Source organism: Rhipicephalus microplus, chromosome 3 (assembly GCF_043290135.1).
Source record: "Rhipicephalus microplus isolate Deutch F79 chromosome 3, USDA_Rmic, whole genome shotgun sequence".
Lineage (NCBI taxonomy): Eukaryota > Metazoa > Arthropoda > Arachnida > Ixodida > Ixodidae > Rhipicephalus > Rhipicephalus microplus.
The window spans coordinates 125,137,785-125,162,568 of record NC_134702.1 but is presented as its reverse complement, the minus strand read 5'-3'; the positions used below and the strand labels follow the sequence as shown (position 1 = coordinate 125,162,568).

Genomic DNA, 24,784 nt, shown 5'->3' with positions numbered 1-24,784 from the left:
ACACATATCTTCAGTTCAAGTTAAAATTGAACGTAAAATTGCGCAAGTATTCATATACTATACCCTGGGGAACCATCGAATGATGTATATGAAGCGCATTGCAAGACTTAGAAACGAGAGCACGACACTGACACAATAATTGAACGTTTGCCTTGTCTGCACCTGCATTGTTTTCAGAGTATTGGAGCGCCTTCATTTCGCTGTACACCAATAACACCTACACTTCTTCAGACTACATTTACTACAAGGAAGCTGCAATTATGATTCTCAAGAAAATCTACAAAAATATGGGCGAAGACAAGCTTCGATATCTGATTGCTTGGAAATTTTTCTCGCACCTGGTCCGGTTCACCGACCCCTACTTCTTTCTTGGTGATAGGCCTGCCAGTGAAGCCTGTTACGAGCACGTCAGAAATGTCATGGGTCTGGCGGTCATCAGTCCATTCTTGGTGTCAGGTGAGTATACTCTGCTGTGCACTGTTAGTGGCATTCACGTGAGCACCGTCCTTCTATCATCGACGAAGTGGGCTCTTAAAACCTTACATAACTACACCGCGAAAGCCATGATCTGCTGCGTGAGTCAGAGTGGTGTCAGTGAGCACCCACCATATATCGACTGCTGATCAGGCATCCAACGTGAGCACGCTCAATTCAGCGTTTCGTCGTGGTTGGAGAGACGAGCTGTAGCTAACGTGAAAATTAGAAAACGAAGTAACCGTAACAGATCAGTCTTTTAGCTTTCTGTTGAAGCGACACTAATTGAAGAAAATTTTAAATGCGAAGCATTTCTTTGTAAACTTCGGTGACTTCGAGCGTATCTATCTATCTATCTATCTATCTATCTATCTATCTATCTATCTATCTATCTATCTATCTATCTATCTATCTATCTATCTATCTATCTATCTATCTATCTATCTATCTATCTATCTATCTATCTATCTATCTATCTATCTATCTATCTATCTATCTATCTATTTATCTATCTATCGATCTATTGATCTATCTATCTATCTATCTATCTGTCTATCTATCTATCTATCTATCTATCTATCTATCTATCTATATATCTATCTACCTATCTATCTATCTATCCGACTACGACTTTTAGCTTTCCTGGCCGTTTAGATAATGGTATCGATACCAAACTTGGTATGATAAACATGACTGCATGAAGAATATAACTGACTAGTCATAACATGGAAATCATGACAATCATACCATAAATGTCCCGATTTACATGTTGTGGTCTTGCTGCTCTTGCGGTGGTTTCATTCACATGATATGTTGTAAAACTGGTATGTTATGACACGACTGCAAGGCGAACACCAGCGACAGACCCTAACATCGAAATCATGACATGCGTGCCATGTAACATGACTACATGCCAAACTTGTGATGTGCTCATAGTCGTTTCACCAGCTTTGCAAATACCAAATTTGGTATTACGGGAAGTGAATGGGTGATGAAGGTATGTGACTGGTGCGAACTTGATAATCATGAGATGCGTGTCAAGTAACAACATGACTACATGCCATGCTCATGATGCGCTTGCAGCTGTTTCGCTATCTTCTCATGAACCAAATTCGGTATAACAGGACGTGTATGGATGACGAAGGTATGTGGCCTGGTGCAAACACGATTATCATGAGATTCGTGTTATGTACAAACATTACTATAGGCTACGATAATGAGCTTCACATGTAGCTTCACATGTACCAAACTTTGTATTACATGACGTGAAAGGACGACATAGGTAAATGACAAATCCAAACATGAGAATCATCACAATCTTGTCATTTACCAACATGACTACGTTCCACACTCATGAAGCGTTCGCGGTCGTTTCGCTACCTTCACATATGCCAAAGTTTTGTATTACACAACGTGAATGGATGACTAAAGAATGTGACTAGTGCAAACTTGATAATCATGAGATACATGTCGTGTAAGAACATTAAAAAATGCCACACTCAAGGCACCTATGCATTTCGTCGTGAGCCGGCGTGCGTGCGCGCCGGCGTTTCTTTTCACGCGTTACGCCGGCGATGCCACGCCAGGTGCCGATATCACCCTAGTAGAGGTCAGTCAATCTGCAAACTGACCTTCATTGTTGATATGCATGCCATATACTCGAAGGCTTGCGCCGCGCTGCGTTGCTTTGACGCATGCGCGTCTGAGCGCACACAGTGACCCTCCGTCACGAAAAGAGGCAGGTGCGGTTCTGTCTATGTAACGTCGTCGGCGCGAAATGCAGCATGTCGCATTTCGCGCCGGTGGCCACCACGCTGCGCCAGCGGACGCTGGTGGCGCCGGTCTTTCCTGGCTTCACACTATAAGTGCTCGCCACCCAGCCTGCGTGTGCGTCAACGTTGCGTCGGAGCATATTGGGCCTTTCATGCCGCGCTCGCCGCTGTTGCCCTAGCTCCACATGAACGAAATTTGGTATGACGGGAAGTGAATAGACGACGAAGGTAAATGACACGTCTACACCTGACAATCAAACCTTGTATTTCATGTAAAACATGACTACATATACACCCATAGCCTTTCGCGGTTGTTTCACTAGTTCCACATTCATCAAATTTGGTATTACGTGACGTGAATGGACAGTGAATGCAATGGACACGTCCAAATATGACAATAATGATATGAATTTTATGTAAAAATGACTAATGCTACGCTCATAGCACGTTTGTGGCCGGTTGGCTAGCTCAATATATACCAATGTTGGTATCAGGTGACGTTAACAGACGACAAAGGTAAATGAAGCATCCAAATATGATAATCATGACATGGCAGTCATGTACGGCATAATTTACCTCCACCTGTTAACGTTGGCTGATTTTTAAGTTATATATCACCCTTCCTCACTCGTGATTCGCATATAATCAATTCCCACTGCACGTGGGATCTTCCATTTTTTATTGCCTTAGTAAGGTACGTCGCGAATAAGCCAAGGTGCTTGGTATGCCAGAAAGTGTTTGAAAACATTGATGATTGATAGAAATGTGAGGTGGATCGTCCGAAATCACCCTATGATTATGAGAGACGCCGCATTGAAGGACTCCGGATATTTCAACCACCCGGGGTTTTTAAACGTACACGCTTTGAAAACACAGTATAATGATGACGCCTACCTAAAATATCCGTGTAAATACACAGTTTCAGCTTTCTTCGTTGGACAAATGTCAATAAAATACAAAAAAACTATCTTCGTACCCTTGTGCCATTATGCCCGGTTGTTTCGGCAGAAAGTGTAAACATGAAACTTTGATTGAAATTTTTTCGTTCTTTGTTCGTATGGTTTTACTGCCGCCCCAATAACAAAAATATAATGTGTTTTGTGCACATCATCTGTATACCAGAATATTGGGGCCATGTCTTATATTAGGAAACAAGGGCTTAGTATATTTAAAGGAAATTATGGGAAGGTAAATAACTGCTATTTATTTTACCCTAAGAGCCCGTCTAATCGTTCTTAGTTACAGTGCCTAAAATGTCGAAGAGCGGGTTTTTGTTCTCGCGATACACAACTTTTCGATGTCGTCTAATATTGGACGCTAATATTGGTCATTGTCTAATATTGGACGCTTCAAACAACCAACATCATAATATGACACTAAACACTGTTTTGCAGTGCGAAAATCAATTACGGTAGTGTTTCAAAGGGCAAACTGATTTTACTGAATTTCATCATCTTCAAGCTCCCTCACGTATACCGTTCGTATAGTGCAAAAAACGAACACAATTTCTTTACGTACTATCTTGGTATTATAGACACCATATATATCAACTAAGAGATTTGGAACGGTTTGTCAACTATATTAACAAAACATTGGGAACTTTCACAAGCGCTACAACCCGGGATTTTGTGGATACATTTACAGTTTTGAGTAGGAAGTAGGAAGTTTACATGTTAGAAAAAACTAACATGTAAGAGCAGAATACGTGTCCTTAATGTAATGCTTATATTCCCGTTCCATCCCAGCTGCGTCAAATTTAACAATCTCTGCACTCTATATATTTGTCTCAATGTTTCTGCCCTAAAGGTTAGTACTTGCGAAATATTTCTTGCTTTCTCGACTACACAGACAGCGGTCAGGAAAGGACACTGCAACAATCCATGTGCGTTACAAAACAATGTTTTTGAATGAACTAGTCAAGCTGCATATGTCTCTAAGAATCTAAAACTTCCTCCAGCGCCTCAAACTTTGATCAGATATACAGGTTGCTTCTTGCTTTTTTTGTTACTAAAAGATGATTTATCGCTGAATATTCTAGATGAAAAGTTCAAAATTTTATGGGTAATAAAACGAATAAATAATGGTAGTTATGCTGGCTGACTGCTGTCACAAGCATCATTGGGTCTGCAGCAGCAGTCATAATGGTGTCAGTCACCTAGAGGCAATTATATCTGGCCAGTTGACAAAACTATTCACTTAAGTGACATTTCGGTAAATATGTCACAGAGTCGTTGTTTCAACTAGTTTCTCATCCTTATAGCGTGAACTTTATTTTCAAATTGTACCCTTCAACGCAATTTCACTGCAAGAGACGGAAAAACAATGAGAGACATCAACGTGGTTCGGCACCATACTAAAATAAATAATGGTTTGTCTCAATGGCTTGCCTATATGATCCTTTCGTCAACAGAGGTTCAGCCATACACGATAGGAAAGGCAAATAGCATGGCGGACGAAATCCGTGAAGCCTACCTGAGGACCCTGCAATATTCAACCTGGCTCAGCACCGACTTTCGACAAGCGGCTAAAAAGAAGATTAAAGACATGGTGTCCTACGTGGGAAGTGCCGGGAAGCGCTTAGATCTTAACTTCGTCGAAGCTCTTTACAGTGAGTATTGATAAAAACGCGTGTCTTTAATGCACTATAGGAACATGAGCGTGTCTGCTGAGGGAAGAGGCAGAATGGCGGGGAAGGGGGGAGGTGAGGAAAGAGTGCCCGTTACCCTGTTCATCTAGATTGATTGATTGATTTGTGGGGTTTAACGTCCCAAAACCACTATTTCATTATGAGAGACGCCGTAGTGGAGGGCTCCGGAAATTGTGACCACCTGGGGTTCTTTAACGTGCACCCAAATCTGAGTACACGGGCCTACAACATTTCCGCCTCTATCGGAATTGCAGCCGCCACAGCCGGGATTTGATCCCGCGACCTGCGGGCCAGCAGCCGAGTACGTTAGCTACTAGACCACCGTGGCGGGGCCCCTGTTTATCTAGTAGGGCATGGAGTTTTCCCAGCATTTTCGCTATGCTTGTCCTCTCTCATCGTTGTTTAGGCAGCAGTCGTACATTTATGCTAGTTTTTGATAATACCAGCGGCTTCGATGCAATCATGTTGCCTAGAAAAAACTGTTCACTTGCCACATTCAAATAAAGCCGGTGAACAAACTGAGGTCAAAGTAACTTTGTGCCACTTTATGATTTTTTCAGCCATTGCCAAGCTTGCTTTTTCTTTGATCTACGCTAATCAAGAGAGGAAGAGCTGTACTGAAGTTACGGCAGTTCATTTAACATATTGAATAGTATTGATCAAAGTTTTATTTCGTTGAGTAAAAACTACATGTGTTTGTTCTTTTTGACTGCGAAGGTGCTCCTTGCATGCCTCTGTTTTCCACGTTATTTGATTTATCAGTGAAATGCAATTCATCGTAGAGTAGCCTCTCCTGAAACCGGATTTTGTTCCTTGTTGAATGAAGTTATGTGTTACTGTTACACTGTTTCAAAATACCTTTGTAAATATTTCGAATATCACCACAAGCTAACGCGTGGGCCTGTAATTCCTTATTTAGTTTGTTTTCTTCCTTGTGTATTAGCATAACCTTGGCATATCTACTCAATCCAACTGTTGTTGTGAGGCACTACTTTTTCGCAATAAATTATGGACCTTCTCTAATCACATCTGCTGCTTCTACATCATTATCATCGGATTTGCCACTTGGCGTATGTCGTATCAAAGTTTCATGTTTTTTCGACTTACTTATGGAACTAAACTTGCTCGTCAGTAATTCATTACTAAAAAGAATATTTATTTTGGAACTGTATTGCTCAGTGCAGAATTTGTTTCCAATATAGCTGTCCTTTGAAGGATTGGTATTTATTTATTTGCTTTTTCAGTATGCCTTGGTTTCTTTTTGAACGGAGCTTCCTTTCTTTACTGCTGGCTCAAACGATTTGACAATGTATTTTCTGATGTCACTTACTGCTTCTGTAACTTGCTCCTTTGCAGCCCATTAGACCAGAAAGCCCTGTTTTAGATGTGGAGTTGATCTCCATATTGTAGCTGCTTCTTTGAAAATATTTCGTTAATTATTGAGTTTGTCGACTCTCACTCTGGCATTTCGCCACCATCTTCCATTGCTGCCTTAGTATGAAAGTCACGCGTGCGATTTCAGTAGCGACGGTTGCATTTTCGTGGAGACGAAATGCTGGAGTCCCCGCACAGTATGCTATTTCAGTGCACGTTAAATAACACTTGATGGTCAAAAGTTTTGGAGCCCTCCACAACGGCTTCTCGCTAAATAATCGCGTGCTTTCGAGACGCGAAACTTCACATCATGATAATAATAATGCTTCATCACTGAATAATATAGTCATTAGTTTTACCATTCTTTCGACGTCAGTACTGTCTCTTGTCCTACAATTGTGTTATTGTTCTTCTTTATAACCCTAAAATCGGACAATATTCTTGCTAAGTCTAGGCGTGGCCGGCTTTTTTTTGTGATGTGAGGGCACAAACAGCTGCTAAGATGAGGGTTAGGAAGAGTGCGTTCTATCTTGCTGTGCTTGACCTCGGCAAAACAGCGAGCATTCAGAGCAGTGGCTTGCTGATTTCTCTTCTGCTTCCACCCGGCTCTTACTGCACTTCCACCGGTGCATGTGTCTTTTAGTAATATGCGCTGATATTTTTTGGAATTCATTCCTGCTCATTACAGGGCGTGCGCATCATTTTCTGGTAGTCAACAGGTTAGGCATTCATTATTGAAGACGAAGTCAATATGGTGAATCATGGGCATTTAAAAAAATTTTTCTTTATGTAACTGAACGCACAGGTCTTCTTGATCTCTTGGTCACTTCATTAACCTGATAAACACCGAAATTCGCATTTGATGACATAATTGTATGGCGACAGAAACTGACTGGTGATAACATGGAAATCATGTCAAGGATGTCTTTAGTGTTAGAACGGACACTTATCGCTCATGGGGCTCAAGCAATTTCTTTACTAAATAGATGGCTCCCGGTTGCTTCATGTATACCAAATTGCATTCAAATAGCATTTGTGTTATCAAGTTGGTGCCTACTGCAGTGAGCTGGCATATCTTGTAAAAACAAAACTCTTAGGACGAAAATAGTGTAATGCATGCCAGGTGCGTACTGTAACATCAACTGTTCGTGACGCTGTAGCAGCTGTTTTATTGATAAGAACGTGTTGAGAGACTAGTTCGTTCATTTTAGCAGGCATATCATTGCGAAGTATTTCAATGGAACATCGCAAAGAAAACACGAACGTCAAAAACGCCAAATACTGTTTCATTGTCTGGAGAACGTCATTGGTCTTTTGGTCCTCCGAACGAAATTGCGCAGATGAGCACAAACAGAGAAACTCCTAACGCACATTATCCATTCTGCGTCGTAAGGTCACAACTGGCATCACTTACACAGATATCACCCTCCATCTTAATGACCAAAGCTTCTTCTCGAGAGCTCTCGTTGTTACAACGCCCCTTCATCTTAACATGATGAAATAATGCTTCCCATTCACAGGCAGCATAGTGAGCGGGCGAATGGACAATTCATTTTTTTATGACTGTGATGAATACTCAAATTTATGAGAGATATATGACGTGCGTAAGTTACTGTTCCCAGAAAAATTAGGCTCCCGATGTATGTACGTCCCGTTAAACACTACTCAATTATAGCGATTTGGCAAACTCTTTAGTTACTTCACCTTCACCAAAAATGTCAAGTCATAATAAAAACAAATTCATAACGTTATTGACCACTCATAACATGAGTCGTGTCATAGAGTACATGGCATGGCCAAGTGCGTGTTGGTATTTGACAGATTTGTATAATTTTAGTGGGAATTCACTATGTATAAATTCGCGCGGGTTTGTTAAAGATGTGTTGGTTGTGCCTCTCCGGAGTAATATATTCGAGGCTACCCCAACTGACTTAACCTGACCCTACTCAGTCATAAAACTAGCTAGGCAATTTCAAGGTGCTTAACTGTTCAAGGGAAGCTTAATCCGGCATATTTCAGGGCAGCTTAGCGTGCACACGCGCCTTCATCTAACTGGTTACGTAGTCTTATTTTTCGTAAAAGTGAACAGATTTTTTATAACTAAACACAGCCCCCTTGCTAAGCATTGTAAATTTAATCAATAATAACTTGTTGAAGTACGGATTTGCTTAGTCTACAATAGCACCATAACGAAAAGTTTTATCTTTATAGCGACACTACTTCATCTTGTTCGGGATTAGCACAAGGCAACAGTTTCTGCGCTATCTCACTCATTATTTGTTACCTGTAGATATAAGTATTGATTGGCTGGTCCAAGCTTAATCAGGCCGGGAGAAACTCGTTCAACTAAAATTTTCTAAGCTAAATGTGGCTGAGGCCAGTTGTTATTAAAATTGAGTAGCATTGAATACCTTTTATTGGTATCACCTATTACAACTTGGTTTGACCAAGCCTAATAAATCTATGCTAAGATTAGTTTTTCTACTCTAAGTTTACCTAAGTTTAAAATGTGTAACGTAGGTATCTGCAAGCTAAGCTGAGTTTATCTTACCTACCCATAGCCTGAACAAAAGCTTAACAGGTCCTCTGCAGGTGAGGCTCCGCATAACATTTGCGTAATGAAGCTACTGCGGTAATAGTGTATATAACATGCAATGTTTGTAGAACAACATGCTCATTGCAAGCGACGAAATATACAGGCTCATAAGTTTCATTCGAGTTGACAAATAACCGAACATGTCTTGGTGCCGTCGTTCCGATACCAGCAATGGAGTTTTACTTGAGCCTCCCAATTGTTTGTTCGCACGCTATGACAAAATAAGCGAAATATTTGTTGGTTTTTTGCTTTTAAACTTGAACAAAGTGGCGCACAGCAGCGTCTCATGCCAGTCACAGAATGTATGTAATACTTAATTACTGACACGATTGTAGCGCTGTCCCTGTTCAAGGCACTGTATGCTGCCTCACACTTTATAGACAATATGTCTTCCCACGAAACATGGTGACGTGGGCATCAAGACATTCTAAACAATCATGGCGTCCTCTGCACTTTCAGAATTTTCACCTTACGGGAGTTGCATTTAGCATGTGATTTAAAAGTACGTCATGACTTACACTCCCGTTTCTGTAAACACCAATGCGTTGCTACTTTCGGTTGAAGTTGTGCTCAGAAATAATGAATCAATCATTGAATTATTGTTCCTTACAACACGCATATAATAAATATGCGCAATATGTATATTCCTATAATAGGCTAGTTCGGGCGCCATTATAACCATACGTAACAGCAACTCCTATAGTTTTACTGATTGTGAAAAAAAGTAAAAATAAAAGGGTGTCTTACAGGCCTAAATATGAACACAATGAATACTTCGATACGCGTGTTCACCGCTTATTGTCAAGTTGGTAATTTTGACTTCTCTCAAAAAACAGCCACACCGTGAGCAGTCTGACAATACTTTCTTTGGTCCGGTCGCATGCTATGATGGAACACAATGAAAACTTCGATACGCGTGTTCACCGCTTATTGTCAAGTTGGTAATTTTGACTTCTCTCAAAAAGCAGTCACACCATGAGCAGTCTTACAATACTTTCTTTGGTCCGGTATCATGCTATGACGGAACACAATGAACACTTCGATACGCGTGTTCATCGCTTATTGTCAAGTTGGTAATTTTGACTTCTCTAAAAAAGCAGTCACACCGTGAGCACTCTGACAATACTCCTTTTGGTCCGGTCTAATGCTAAGATGGAACACAATGAACACTTCGATACGCGTGTTCACCACCTATTGTCAAGTTGGTAATTTTGACTTCTATCGAAATGCAGTCACACCGTGAGCAGTCTGACAATACTTTCTTTGGTCCGGTCTCATGCTAAGATGGAACACAATGAACACTTCGATACGCGTGTTCACCGCCTATTGTCAAGTTGGTAATTTTGACTTCTCTCAAAAAGCAGTCACACCGTGAGCAGTCTGACAATACTTTGCTTGGTCTGGTCTCATGCTAAGATGGAAAAAATATGGTTACTTTTTGCGAATATAATATTTTGTCGTTTGTGAACCTGTATGATTTCCTTGTTCAACATCTGTAACTTTTTCGTTGATCTTCTTACTCAGAACCCTATCCGGATGTGCCACTGGACATAGAAGCATTGTTCCCTACGTGGATAAAGGCTCTGGGTCTGTCTGCTCAGTACATGTGGATGGACACAACGACCCCGTTGTACGACGAAACTCGTCCCATTCCTTATTACACGGGTGTCAGCAATGATGTAACTGTACCGACAGCATCCATGCTTCCTCCGTTCATGTATACACACGGGATAGACGCACTGCACTACGGTGGCCTTGGAACGGTGCGCACGTAGTCTTTTATCACGTATTCTCTGCGCTCTGTATATTTACAGCTCACCGTCGCATGAAAATTTGTTCAGCAGGACAACAATATTGGCACAAACATATTGCACGCGCTCGAGAACGACATAGTAATAAGGGTTGCAGCACAAGCACGAAGGTGCTAGAATTTAACCAACTCGCCCAAATAGCCGTTCTTCTTCGAGAACGACAATATATTTGCCAGAAACACAACTGAAGACGCATGTTAGGAGATAAAAAGTGTGCCATTTTTTCGCTTTTCCCCTGATTAAATTAGCAACCAGCTTCGCAGGTTTCTGCACACGTGCATTTAAAGTGTCAGCGGCCTTATTCACTATATGACGGTGCTATTAAGATACAACTTGAAAAATATTTTTTACTTGATAAAGAAACAAGGAGAGTATATTGTACTGCAAGACAATGTCACCAGGGCATAAATTGTCGTCGTGATGCGTTATTCTCATACACTTCGTAAATCAATGAACTGAATAACGTCTTATTGAACACTCTGCCAGGAGGCGATACAACCAACTCAGATCACTCAGAAGACAGTTGCACTTGTGGAACATAATGAAATCGTGCTCTGATACTCGTGCTGCGCCTCCTTTCAAACTTTCTGAGTTGCTATAAAAATTTATGACAACTTATGCAGCCAACTAATCAATGAAAACATTCATCACAGCTTCAATGGCTCGCCTATGCAGTGTTTAAAAGGGGGATCTATGGCGATTGACAAGCACTATCTATCTATCTATCTATCTATCTATCTATCTATCTATCTATCTATCTATCTATCTATCTATCTATCTATCTATCTATCTATCTATCTATCTATCTATCTATCTATCTATCTATCTATCTATCTATCTATCTATCTATCTGTCTGTCTGTCTGTCTGTCTGTCTGTCTGTCTGTCTGTCTGTCTGTCTGTATGTCTGTCTGTCTGTCCACCTATCTATCTATCAATCTATCTATCGATCTATCTATCTATCGGTCTATCTATCTAATGACGTGGCTGAGTACGTATTTACACGTTCGTGGGAGAAAAGAGGAGTGCGGCCTTATCAATTGACAGCTCAACAAAGTGCGTTCTGTGCCGTTCACATTGGAAAACACCGCCAAAACCTTCGAAAAAAAAGAGTATGCCATGACAGCATGGGACGCTGCAGTGTACTGTGACCCAAACTAACACCAATCCCCTACGACCGCTTTTTCAGAATATAGACGGTTGTGCTCATTTTGTACTGTGATTCAATTATTCTCCTTCACACAAATCTGATAAATAAAGAGAATGAATTTGAGAGCACTGAATTCGGTGTGTCTGTAAGATGAAACGAAATATACGGTGATATCCCACTTGAATAAATGTCAGTTGGGCAAACCATTTATTAGCGCTAACTTGGTTTCCTTCGTTTGAAGCGAGCACTGTAAGTAGATAAAGTGCAGAGTTTTAACTCTATAACTAATTATAGCGCAGGTCTAATTTCAATTCTACGAACATATCTTGTGAGGCCATCGAAGGCCTCGCACGTCATATTCCCCACAAGTGCAACGGCACTAGTGGGAATACGACCGAAATTGTCGTTCAAAATAACCAGCATGCATCGCACCCAGCTTGTCTAAATTTTCAAATGAACACCTCATGTTTTCTTCAGCTTACCATTGTCTTTGCAATGAGTTCCACGTGTCCCATGTTGAACGTCCTGGACGCCTCTGAGTTACATCAGTCAGGCCCCTACATCTTTCAAATGGAATGCATTGGTTGTCTCTCTTTCCGCTCAAATTAAGACATGCGCCAACCCATCTTTAGAATAGATGGCAGCGAGCGTCCTCTTTCAAAAACATAAGTGTGAGGTCAAAGTAACTCTTCCCGAGGCAGCACCACTCATTTCAGCTAAAAAAGCACTGATGTATTGGACAAAGCCAAGTGCTTTACTATGCAGCAGAGGGTTTAAGGCCAGCTGTTGAACTAATGACCACTGCAACCCTAAGTGAACAAGGGGAGCACGAAAGTACTGCTTCCTTTAAAACATCAGCAATAGCCGAAATTGTCGTTCAAAATAACCAGTATTGCACCCAGCTTGTTTAAATTTTCAAATGAGCACCTGATGTTTTCTTCATCTCATGACAAGTTGCTATATATATATATATATATATATATATTGTACAGAAGCCGCCGAACACTGAAGTGGGTCGAACTCTTATGTGCCTTCTAGTGGGTCTGCCCAAAGAGAACGCCGCTCGCGCGGAGATCCCGTGTTTTGGCCGTTACTGTCGCCATTGTGTAGACTCGCTGTGTGCCGGCTAATAAACGCCATAACAAATTGGTGGAGAGTGCTACGATCCCCTTCGATGCCCTTGGAACTAGGCTCACGTACGCTGCAATCTACCATGTCCCACGACGCCTCTCAGCAAACGCCTCCTCCCATGCCACCCCCATGTCCCGGTGTCCCCAGGATCCGCGATCCACCCATCTTCACGGGCGCCGATGGCACTGACGTGGAGGACTGGCTCGCCATTTACGAGCGCGTGAGCGTCCCCAACAAATGGGACGAGGACGGCAAGTTGACAAACTTGGTGTTCTACCTTGCGGGCGTTGCAAGTTTGTGGTACACCAACCACGCGTCCGAGTTTGCAACCTGGTCCGGTTTCAAGACTGCTATCACCAACGTTTTTGGCCGCCCTGCCGTTCGCAAGCTGCAAGCCGAGCAGCGCTTACGCGAACGCGCTCAGCAGGCCGGTGAGTCATTCACCAGTTACATTGAAGATGTCCTGGACTTGTGCAAGAAGTCGAACGACAGCATGTCCGAATCAGACAAGATCCGGAACGTCATGAAGGGCATTGACGATGATGCCTTCACGATGCTGCTTGCCAAAAACCCCGGCACAGTAGCTGAGGTCATCACGCTGTGCCAGAGCTACGAGGAGCTCCACCGGCAGCGTTCGATGACCCGTCGCTCCACATCACGAGATGCAGGGCTTGCAGGCTTGCAAGCGAGCTGTGATCAGGCTGCACTGCTGGCAGATCTCAAGTCCTCCATACGTGAGGAAATCGCGAGGCAGTTCTCTCTCCTGCCCTTTGCCCACCCACCGGCTGCTCAACAATCGGCCCCTACCATTCTTCCACCCATCCGCCGAGCAATTGAGCAGGAAATAGCGGAGGTCATGCCTGCGTACCACCCACAACAACTTCCAGCCCCTGCACCCCCAAGTTACGCCCAAGTGGTCGCAAGGCCGCCTCCAGTCGTTCAAGCGCCTGCACCAGTGACTTACGCCGAAGCTGCCGCATGACCTCCGTCCTTTGCAGCGGGTATGCCGGCTGCATATGTTGGCGCAACCCCTCAGCCTCATTTTCAGCCCACCATGCAGCCTTTCCAGACACCGTTCCGGGCGAGACCCACCCCGGCAAACCGATGGCGCACACCCGACAACCGGCCCATCTGCTTTGCTTGCGGTTACGCCGGTCACGTAGCCCGTTATTGCTCTCGACTACAGCCGGCTCCCACTTCTCCTGTTGCTGGCCACCTTAGCCGTTCGTATAACGAGGAACTGCCGTCTGTGCCACTGTCTCGCCCAGGTCCGTCTGCTCGAAGGTCGCCGTCTCCACGACGTCGGTCTCTGTCCCCCATGCGGCCAAGTTCTTCTGCTCATGAGCGGGAAAACTAGTCGTTGCAGTCCCAGAGGCAAGGACTGCGACGCTATCGCATTGTGAAAGCCCTCAGAGCCGCCCATCTAATGTCATTGACGTGCTTGTGGACGGTGTTCATGCATCTGCTCTTATTGACACTGGAGCTGCGGTATCAGTTATGAGCGAAAACCTTTGCCACTTGCTTCGAAAAGTGACGACGCCGATTTCTGGACTGTCCCTTTGTACCGCTAGCTCACATCGTATTAATCCTACAGCAGGCTGCACAGCTCGCGTTGTCGTTCAGGACGTTCTGTATGTCGCCCAATTCATCATCATTCCTGCATGCTCTCATGACGTCATCTTGGGATGGGATTTTCTCTCCCGCAACGACGCCGTCATTCATTGTGCCGCCGCCGAAATTGAACTCTCGCCCTTCTCGCATTTGACGCCAGAAGACGGTCCCTCGACACTGAACAAGATTCTTGTGAAAGACGATACTATAGTGCCTCCAAGCTCGACGATGGGCGTATCGGTCTACCGCACCGGTCTCTCCGACACAATTGCACTTGTTTCGCCATCCTACCGTGCTTCCAGGAGGAAAGGGTTGCTAGTACCTTTCGCGACCGTGCAAATCACCCAAGGCAACGCCGCTATTTTTGTGACCAACCCATCCCCGTACACTGTTACCTTGGTTCAAGGGGAATGTCTCGCCAGAGTGGAAGCAGTCGACGACGCACAAGTCCTGGACGTACCCGAAGACTCGCGTTGTCCCGATTCACGTACCATCAGTGCTGTTTCTACTTCTGACCCATCATCTCCTGATGTATTTGGCCCATTCATTGATGACAACCTTACGTCAGTGCAGCGTTCCCAGCTTCTAGACCTGTTGCAAGAATACCGTTCTTCTTTGGATGTCGGGCGAAGCTCTCTCGGTCGCGCGTCCACTGTTACGCATCGTATTGACACTGGTGCCCATCCACCATTACGGCAACGTCCATACCGCGTGTCGCCTGCTGAACGCCGGCAAATTAACGAGCAGGTTGACGATATGCTCCGACGCGACGTCATTCGGCCCTCGGACAGTCCATGGGCGTCTCCTGTTGTTCTTGTTGCGAAGAAAGATGGTTCTGTGCGGTTCTGTGTGGACTACAGACGGCTCAATAAGATCACTCGCAAGGATGTCTACCCACTGCCGCGCATCGACGACGCAATTGACAGCCTTCACGGAGCCCAATTTTTTTCTTCTCTCGATCTGCGCTCGGGGTACTGGCAAGTACCCCTGGCTGATGACGCTCGACCAAAGACTGCCTTCATCACACCCGACGGCTTGTACGAATTCAACGTCATGCCGTTTGGTCTGTGTAATGCACCTGCGACATTTGAGCGCATGATGGACACCGTACTGCGCAACTTGAAATGGCACACGTGCTTGTGTTACCTCGATGACGTTGTTGTCTTCGCTCCAGATTTCTCCACCCATCTCCAACGTCTAAAAGAAGTTTTCGCACGTGTGAGCAATGCTGGCTTGCAACTAAATCTGAAGAAGTGTCGCTTTGCAGCACGCCAACTCACCATCCTAGGGTACGTCGTGTCCAAGGATGGCATTCTTCCTGACCCAGCCAAGCTTCGGGCCGTGGCCGAATTCCCAAAACCTGCGTCCGTCAAAGAACTGCGTAGTTTCGTGGGCCTGTGCTCATACTTCCGACGCTTTATACGAAACTTCGCCACGATTATATCGCCGCTGACGAAGCTCCTCGGAAGTAACGGGCCCCTCAATTCGTGGTCGTCAGAGTGCGACAACGCGTTCTTGAAGCTCCGCCACTTGTTGACGTCTCCTCCCATTCTCCGCCACTATGACCCTACGGCCCCAACAGAAGTGCACACGGACGCCAGTGGTGTAGGCCTCGGCGCTGTCCTGGCGCAGCGCAAACCCGGGTTCCCTGATTATGTTGTGGCATATGCAAGCCGTACGCTCACAAGAGCCGAGACAAACTACACCGTCACGGAAAAAGAGTGCCTGGCAATCGTCTGGGCTCTTACAAAGTTTCGACCTTATTTGTATGGTCGCCCATTCGATGTCGTCACTGACCATCATGCACTATGCTGGCTGTCATCATTGAAGGATCCCTCAGGCCGCCTCGCCCGTTGGGCTCTTCGCTTACAAGACTACGACATCCGCGTCCTCTACCGCAACGGACGCCAGCATGCTGACGCCGACGCCCTCTCGCGCTCCCCTCTGCCTGAAGCTAACGTGCTCTGCTCAGTATCCTCGGTTGTTGTTTCTGCCATTGATGTTGACATCATCGCTACCGAACAGCGAAAGGATAATTGGATCGCCCAACTGATCGACTTGCTCTCTGATCCGTCCGCAACGCCATCCACGCGTGCCTTGCGTCGTCGAACTCACCATTTCGCCATTCGTGACGGCCTCCTACACCGACGCAATTACGACGCCGATGGCCGGCAGTGGCTACTCGTGATACCCCGCAGTCTGCGGTCGGAGATATGTGAATCCTTCCATTCTGATCCACAGTGCGCGCACTCTGGGGTATTCAAAACCTACCATCGCATTAGACAACGCTACTTCTGGCGCGGGATGTACCGCTACGTCCAGCAGTTCGTTCGCTCCTGTCTTGCTTGCCAACGCCGCAAACCGTCCGCACACATGTCACCAGCCGGTCTGCAACCGCTACCTTGCCCTGACCGTCCGTTTGGGCGCATAGGTATCGATTTGTACGGACCACTTCCTCTGACGTCCACTGGCAACCGCTGGGCCATCGTCGCCGTAGATCATTTAACGCGATACGCCGAAACCGCCGCTCTCCCTGCGGCTACTGCGCGTGATGTTGCGTCCTTCCTACTACATCGATTTATATTGCGCCACGGTCCACCCCAGGAGCTTCTCAGCGATCGAGGCCGTGTCTTCTTGTCAGAAGTCGTCGATGCCATTCTCACTGAGTGCCATTCTGTCCATCGCAAAACTACTGCTTACCACCCGCAGACGAATGGTCTGACCGAACGCTTTAACCGCACCCTCGGCGACATGCTGTCGATGTACGTCGCCGCCAACCACACGAATTGGGATACCATACTGCCCTTCGTCACTTACGCCTACAACACCGCCCCTCAGAGCACGACTGGTTTTTCACCTTTCTTTTTGCTGTACCGAAGGCACCCGTCACACACCATCGACACGATACTCCCGTACACGCCGGATCCATCCGAGTGTACACCTATTTCCGAGACCGCCAGGCTTGCTGAAGAGTGTCGCGAGCTTGCCAAGACTTTTACGACGCATGAGCAAGAGCAGCAGAAGAGTATTCGTGATGGCTCCGCCACTTCTGAGCCCACCTTCCTTTCTGGTTCCCTTGTATGGCTCTCAATCCCGACCTCTGTAGCTGGCCTTTCTTCCAAACTACTCCCGAAATATGAAGGTCCTTACCGTGTGATCGAGCGCACATCTCCGGTCAACTATTTTATCGAGCCAATTGAACAATCTTCGGACATGCGCCGCCGCGGGCGCGACATAGTCAACGTGGAGCGTCTGAAGGCTTACTATGACCCGCTCGTAGTGACAAGCTGTTAGGTCGCCAGGCGGCTCCCTCTTCGACCCCGGGGTATTTGTACAGAAGCCGCCGAACACTGAAGTGGGTCGAACTCTTATGTGCCTTCTAGTGGGTCTGCCCAAAGAGAACGCCGCTCGCGCGGAGATCCCGTGTTTTGGCCGTTACTGTCGCCATTGTGTAGACTCGCTGTGTGCCGGCTAATAAACGCCATAACAATATATATATATATATATATATATATATATATATATATATATATATATATATATATATATATTTGCGAATACGAGTATGTGCCATGGTGTGAAAGAAGAAGAGGACGGTTGGTGTGATCGTGCTCTAACGTTCGGTTCGGCTCGACGTCCAGTGCTGCTCTTGTGAACAGACGTTGTGGTCGTTCTGTAATCACGTGACATTTTCTGGTGGAGGTGCTGGGTAGTGTTGTATGCACTGCAATCAGCAGCAAGGTCCTGACACTAGTCGCGACTTGGAAGAACCAGCTGACCTACGGCGTAGCAGGCGACAACTAGGCCTACCTCCTGAATTCAGACCAATTCCACAATTCGGCAGTACTATGGCTAGTGCGGGAACGCAAACCCAAGAAACATCAACGCTGCCTCCTCCATGGTTCTTCAACGTCCCGCGAACTCCGAAGCCATTTCACGGTGACTCTTACGAGGACGTCGACGACTGGCTTGACGACTACAGCCGTTGCGGCAGCGTCAACGAGTGGTACGAGCAGCGAAAGCTTCGGTATGCCTACTTTTATCTCGAGGACTCGGCGCGCACTTGGTTCGAAAACCATAAAGCCACTATGACAACCTGGCCAGAGTTTCGCAACCAGTTGCAAAATACCTTCCGACGCTCTGACCGAAAGGAGCAAGCGGAACGGCTCCTCAATTCCCGAAACCAGCGTCCAAACGAGAGTGTTGCCATGTTCGTTGAGGACATGTCGCTGCTCTTTCACTGCGCGCCTCCTAATGCGGGCAGTGAAAGAGCAGCTGTTCGCGGGAATAGGGCGGAACCCTCCCAGCACTGTAGAGGATTTCCTCCGTGAAGCCACGACAATGGAGAAAATGCTAAGGCAGCGTTCGTGCCAGTATGAGCGTCCTGGCAGTCTTTCGTCAGTGTCGTCAGCCCTGCCAACACCTGACGTCACGACTGTAAAAGACCTGATAGAGCTCGTGCGTAGTATTGTGCGCGAGGAGCTGCAAAAGCTGCACGTGGTGTCTTCTCCGTCCCATGTTGCTGCTCTAACGGATGTCGTTCGCGAAGAGGTCCGGCAGCTAGTGCACCCCATGACGACTCTGCGTGCAGCCGAAGTCCAACCCATGATGGCCCCGCGTCCAGCCGAAGCTCCGCTATTAACGTACGCGGAAGCACTACGTACTCCTGCACCGGCTGTTGGCTATCCGTCCCGTCCGTCCACCCTGCAGACGGCACGGTCATTCTACTCGGGACCACCGCAGTACGGCAACTCACCCCTTACACGGAAATCCAGTGTATGGCGTGCTCCCGACAACCGGCCTCTATGTTATCACTGTGGTGAACCAGGTCACATCTACCGTGAGTGCGCCTACAGGCACATGGGTCTTCCTGGCTTTCGTCCGGATGCTCGTCCACCCAGAGATGGTGAGCGGCCCCGTGCTATCGCCAAATACTTGGAAAGCCAACGATCCTCAACCCTTCCGTGTCGCCAACCCGCTCACCATCTCCACGGCGTTCCACATCACCTGGCCAACAATCAACCTTTGCGGACGTCCTTGCAGGAAGATCCCCGAGATCCACAAGCCCACGCCGGGGATACTAAGAACAGCGACCTCTGGGGGTGAGGCCGCTGTTGATCGACCGTTTCAAGACCCTCCCCCGATTTGCCTGCCGACATCCGAAGACATTCTCTCACCGACATGTGGCATCGACAACAAACGGGTCTCTGCTCGTATCTCTGTCCTTGCTGACAACCACCCGCTGACCGCTCTGGTAGATACGGGTGCCGATTATTTTGTTATAAGCGCTGACCTCGCTGCACAGCTAAGAACGGTTACGACACCTTGGGGACATAAAACCAAACTCTGGACTGCGGGAGGTCACCTATTGACACCGCTAGGAATGTGCACTGCCCGCCTCCGAATTCGTGAGTCGACGTACATTGTGTCCTTTGTTGTATTGCACGAATGGTCCCAAAACCAGATTCTCGGAACGGATTTTCTCCGTGAGCATGGAGCCATTATTAACCTTCGGGACCTGCTCATAACGTTATCTAACGACCATACAGCCCTACGAAAGGATGCAGTTGCGCCGACCACAACACTTCGAATTGCTGACGACACCATCGCACTGCCGCCGCGAACTGGGATGTTGGTAACTGTGGAGAGCGACTGTGACAACAAGAGTAGTGGCATCGCAGAAACTATCCTCTCGGTGCTCTTGGCTCGGCAGATTTGTGTCGCGCGTGCTATCGTCAAACTGAAACATCGGAGGACTCAGCTTCTGATCACGAATTTTGGTGGTCAGTACGAACACTTGGCAAAGCGAACAGCGGTCGCGAACTTTGAAGCCATTCATGACGAATAATGTTACACTATTGCTCCGATTGTCACTGCTGCCGAAGGTAACACTGCATTAGCCAGTACAGTTGACGTGAATTGCCAGCTATCCTGTGTGCAGCAACAGCAGATACGCATGATTTTACGTATGTACAGTGATTGCTTTGCGTCCACCTCCAAAATAAAGCAGACCCCAACTGTGAAGCACCGCATTATAACGGACCCTACCCAACGGCCTGTACGACAGCACGCCTACCGCGTGTCGCAAAAAGAACAAGAGGCAATACGTTTTCAAGTGAAACAGATGCTCGATGACGACGTCATCCAACCCTCGAACAGTTCATGGGCGTCACCCATCGTACTCGTTTAAAGAAAGACGGCACTCTTCGATTTTGCGTCGACTACTGGAAGCTCAACAAAGTGACGAAGAGAGACGTCTACCCTCTCCCACGCATAGATGATTCACTGGATCGACTTCGACATGCCCGATATTTTTCCTCAATGGATTTACGCAGCGGCTACTGGCAGATCGAGGTCGATGAACGTGACAGGGAAAAAACAGCATTCATAACTCCCGATGGCCTCTACGAATTCAAAGTGTTACCGTTTGAATTGTGCTCTGCATCGGCAACGTTCCAAAGGATGATGGACACCGTCCTGTCTTGTCTCAAGTGGGAATCTTGCCTTGTGTATTTAGACGACGTCGTTGTTTTTTCCAAAACATTTGAGCAACATTTACAACGACTTCAGTCCGTCTTTGTCGCTATTCGATGCGCAGGCCTATCGCTAAAACCGGAAAAGTGTCATTTCGGCTACGAAGAACTAAAGTTCTTCGGCCACCTTATCAGTCACGTTGGCATTGGACCAGACTCAGAAAAGACCATGGCTGTTGCTGCATTTCCTCCACCTTCGAACAAGCGGGATTTGCGCTAGTTTTTGGGTTTCTGCGCCTACTACAGGCGCTTTGTCTAGAGCTTTGCCAACATCGCTGAACCTTTTACCCGTTTAACGAAGGAGGATACTCCTTTTGTGTGGGGTCCAGAGCAGAGGGCCGCTTTTTCTCAGCTTCAGCAGTGTCTTCAGAGTGAACCATTACTAGGGCACTTTGATGAAGATGCCGCCACTGAACTTCACACTGACGCAAGCAACATCGGTCTTGGTGCAGTGCTCGTCCAGTGGAAAGACGGTGCTGAACGTCCCATCGTTTATGCTAGCCGCATTTTGTCATATGCGGAAACTAACTACTCGACCTCGGAGAAGGAATGTCTTGCTGTTATTTGGGCGATAACAAAGTTCCGACCGTATCTGTATGGCCGTCCGTTCAGAGTAGTTACGGACCATCATGCCCTCTGTTGGCTGGCCAATCTCAAGGACCCTTCAGGGCATCTCGCGAGGTGGAGCTTACGCCTCAAAGAATTTGAGGTCACAGTCGTCCACAAGTCGGGCCGCAGGCACACTGATGCCGATTGCCTTTCGCGCGCACTCCTCGCGACGACATCGAGGGACGATGATACCGATGGCCATTTTCTTTGTGCAGTCAGTGAATCTGACTTGGCCTAACAACAGTGGAATGATTCAGAGATCCAACAACTTATCAAATACCTTCAAGGTCGCAGCTCGACTCCAGCATCGGCATTCGGCGTTCAGGGTCATTTTGTCTCCGCAACGACATCGTCTACAAAAAGAACTTCGAACCTTATGCGACTGAGTACCTCCTCGTCGTTCCACCAGGGCTACGTGCTGACATTTTATCTGCCGGCCAAGACGAGCTTTCCTCCGGCCAACTAGGATTCGCACGTACCCTTGCCCGGATTCGGACTCGCTACTACTGGCCAAAGCTCACCCAGGATGTCAAGCATTACGTTAAAACGTGCAATCATTGCCAGCGCCATAAGGCCCCACCTGTGCGCCCTGCTGATTTATTGCAGCCTGTTGCACCCCCGTCACAACCGTTTGAACGAATCGGCATGGACTTGCTTGGGCCCTTCCCGAAGTCACATGATGGCAACCACTGGATCGTAGTCGCTACGGACTATTTAACGAGGTACTGCGAAACGAAAGCCCTACAATGAGGCACCGCCAATAAGGTTGCGTATTTTTTCATCAACAACATCGTCCTCCGTCATGGAGCGCCAACAGTTCTTATCACTGACCGTGGAACAGCCTTTACAGCCCAATTGATGCAAGACGTCACGAGACTTAGTGAAACAGCTCATCGCAAAACAACCGCATACCATCCACAAACCAACGGTCGCTGACATGCTATCAACGTACGTCGACCGTGATCACAAAAACTGGGATGCAATTTTGCCATACGTAACGTTCGCTTACAACACTGCGGTTCAAGAGACTACGGGTTTCACTCCATTCCGGTTGCTTCACGGCCGAGAAGCAATTGCGATGCTTAATGCCATGCTGTTGCCTGACACGACCAATATTACTACTGATGCGAACGACTTTATCCGGCTCGCCGACGTGGCCCGCAAGCTTGCACTCGAGCGGATCCGAAAACATCAACGAATCGACTCGCAGAGGTACAACTCCCGTCATCGTCATGTTATTTACCAACCCGGTCATCTGGTCTGGCAGTGGATCCCCGTTTGCCAAAGGGGTCGCTCGGAAAAGCTACTTCACCGCTACTTCAGTCTCTATAGAGTGCTACGGCGCCTCACAGATTGGATTGGATAAACTTTTATTGGATTGGATAAACTTTTATTGGCGCCTCACAGATGTCAACTACGAAATTCTGCTTGAAGACACAGCTCAGCGATCTCGATGTTCTCAGCAGGCCGACATTGTTCATGTTTCACGGATGAAGCCACACTACCCCCTATCCGCCTGACACTGCTTCATCATGCGTCTTTGTGCGTGTACGCGACTATTTACCTTTTAATTGGCATTGTTCATCGGGGTGGTTTTTTTTCGAAGGGGAGGGGGGGGGTGATGCCACAGGCATGGAACGAGGTTTAGCCATGCCAATTCGAGTATGTGCCATGGTGTGAAAGAAGAAGAGGACGGTTGGTGTGCTCGTGCTGTAACGTTCGGTTCCGCTCGACGTCTCCTGTGAACAGACGTTGTGGTCGTTCTGTAATCACGTGACAATATATATATATATATATATATATTGTAGTGAGCAAGAGGGAAGGCAGCAAGATAGTATCCATTCGGAGCACCTAGAAGACGACTACGACAAAGAGCTGAGCGCGTGACAGTGACTGACGCCCCTTGAACCAGGCAGTTGGTTTTAGTCAATAAACCCTCCTATAATTTGGTTAAAGTGCTGCGGTAGTCTTAGAAGCTGGAACTACGAAGTCGCACCGTACCTCTAGTCCCAGCAATGCCGGAAGAACCCTCCACCCAAGGTACCTCGCAAGTTCCTGCCTCTACATGTTTCGGCATGTGGCCACTGCATCATCACCAACTTTCAGCGGCACTGAAGGTCAAGACGTTGAAAAGGGGCTAACTATTTACCACAAGGTGAGCACAGCGAACAAGTGGGACGATGCGGCTAATCTGACCAATGTAAGCTTTCACTTATCCGGCGTCGTTAGTCTCTGGCTGCGCAATCACGAAGCCGTAATTGCCAGCTGGGATTTATTCAAGATCTCCTTTTCGCAAGTCTTCGATCGCCCTGCTGTGCTAAAAGTCTGAGTAGAACAACGACTTCATGAGCGCACTCAACAGCCAGGAGAGACATTTACCAGCTACATTGAACACGTTGCTGACTTGTGCAAGCGGGTGAACCCAGCGATGCTCAAATCCGATAAAACCAAACAAATCCTCAAGTGCATATGCGATGACGCATTTCATTTGTTGTTAGCCAAGGACCCACAAACCATAGCTGATCTCGTCAGCTTGTGCCAGCGTTTTGATGAATTACCCTAGCAACGCGCCCAAACACGGCGCTCTCTGGAACAACGTGACTTAATCGCGGCTTTGACTCTCGGAGACCAGAACGATATGTTGCTTCGCATAAAGCAGTTCGTGCGTGAGGAGGTCACTTGGCAGCTGTCCATTTTATCGAGCACTCCCGAACCGGCACAAACGCATCCTTTGGCCCCAGATCATCTGCTCCGGCCATAAGGCACGTCATACAAGGTGAGGTATACCTACTTTACACCACTTCGACCCTACTGCTCCAACCGAGGTGCACACGGATGCCAGTGGCATAGGACTTCATGCTGTCCTTGCTCAACACAAGCCTGGCTTCTCGGAGTATGTAGTTGCATATGCCAGTCGCACCCTAACCAAGGCAGAGCACAAATACTCGGTTTCCGAAAAGCAATGTTTGGCTATTGTTTGGACATCACAAAACTTTTGTCCTTACTTATACGGACCCCCATTTGATGTAGGTACAGATCATCGTTCACTCTGTTGGCTCACTTCATTCAAGGATTCT

At 46.8% G+C, this 24,784-nt stretch overlaps 1 protein-coding gene across 1 annotated transcript in view; it reads left to right on the top strand.

The window, feature by feature from the left end:
* Positions 1-419: 419 nt before the first annotated feature.
* Positions 420-24,784, top strand: part of LOC142802946 (neprilysin-1-like) — a 41,458-nt gene continuing 17,093 nt past the window's right edge. Inside the window, exons 1-3 of the mRNA XM_075888030.1 lie at positions 420-456; positions 4,657-4,854; positions 10,388-10,542. Coding sequence (XP_075744145.1) covers positions 420-456; positions 4,657-4,854; positions 10,388-10,542 — 390 coding nt within the window. The remainder of the gene's footprint in view (positions 457-4,656; positions 4,855-10,387; positions 10,543-24,784) is intronic.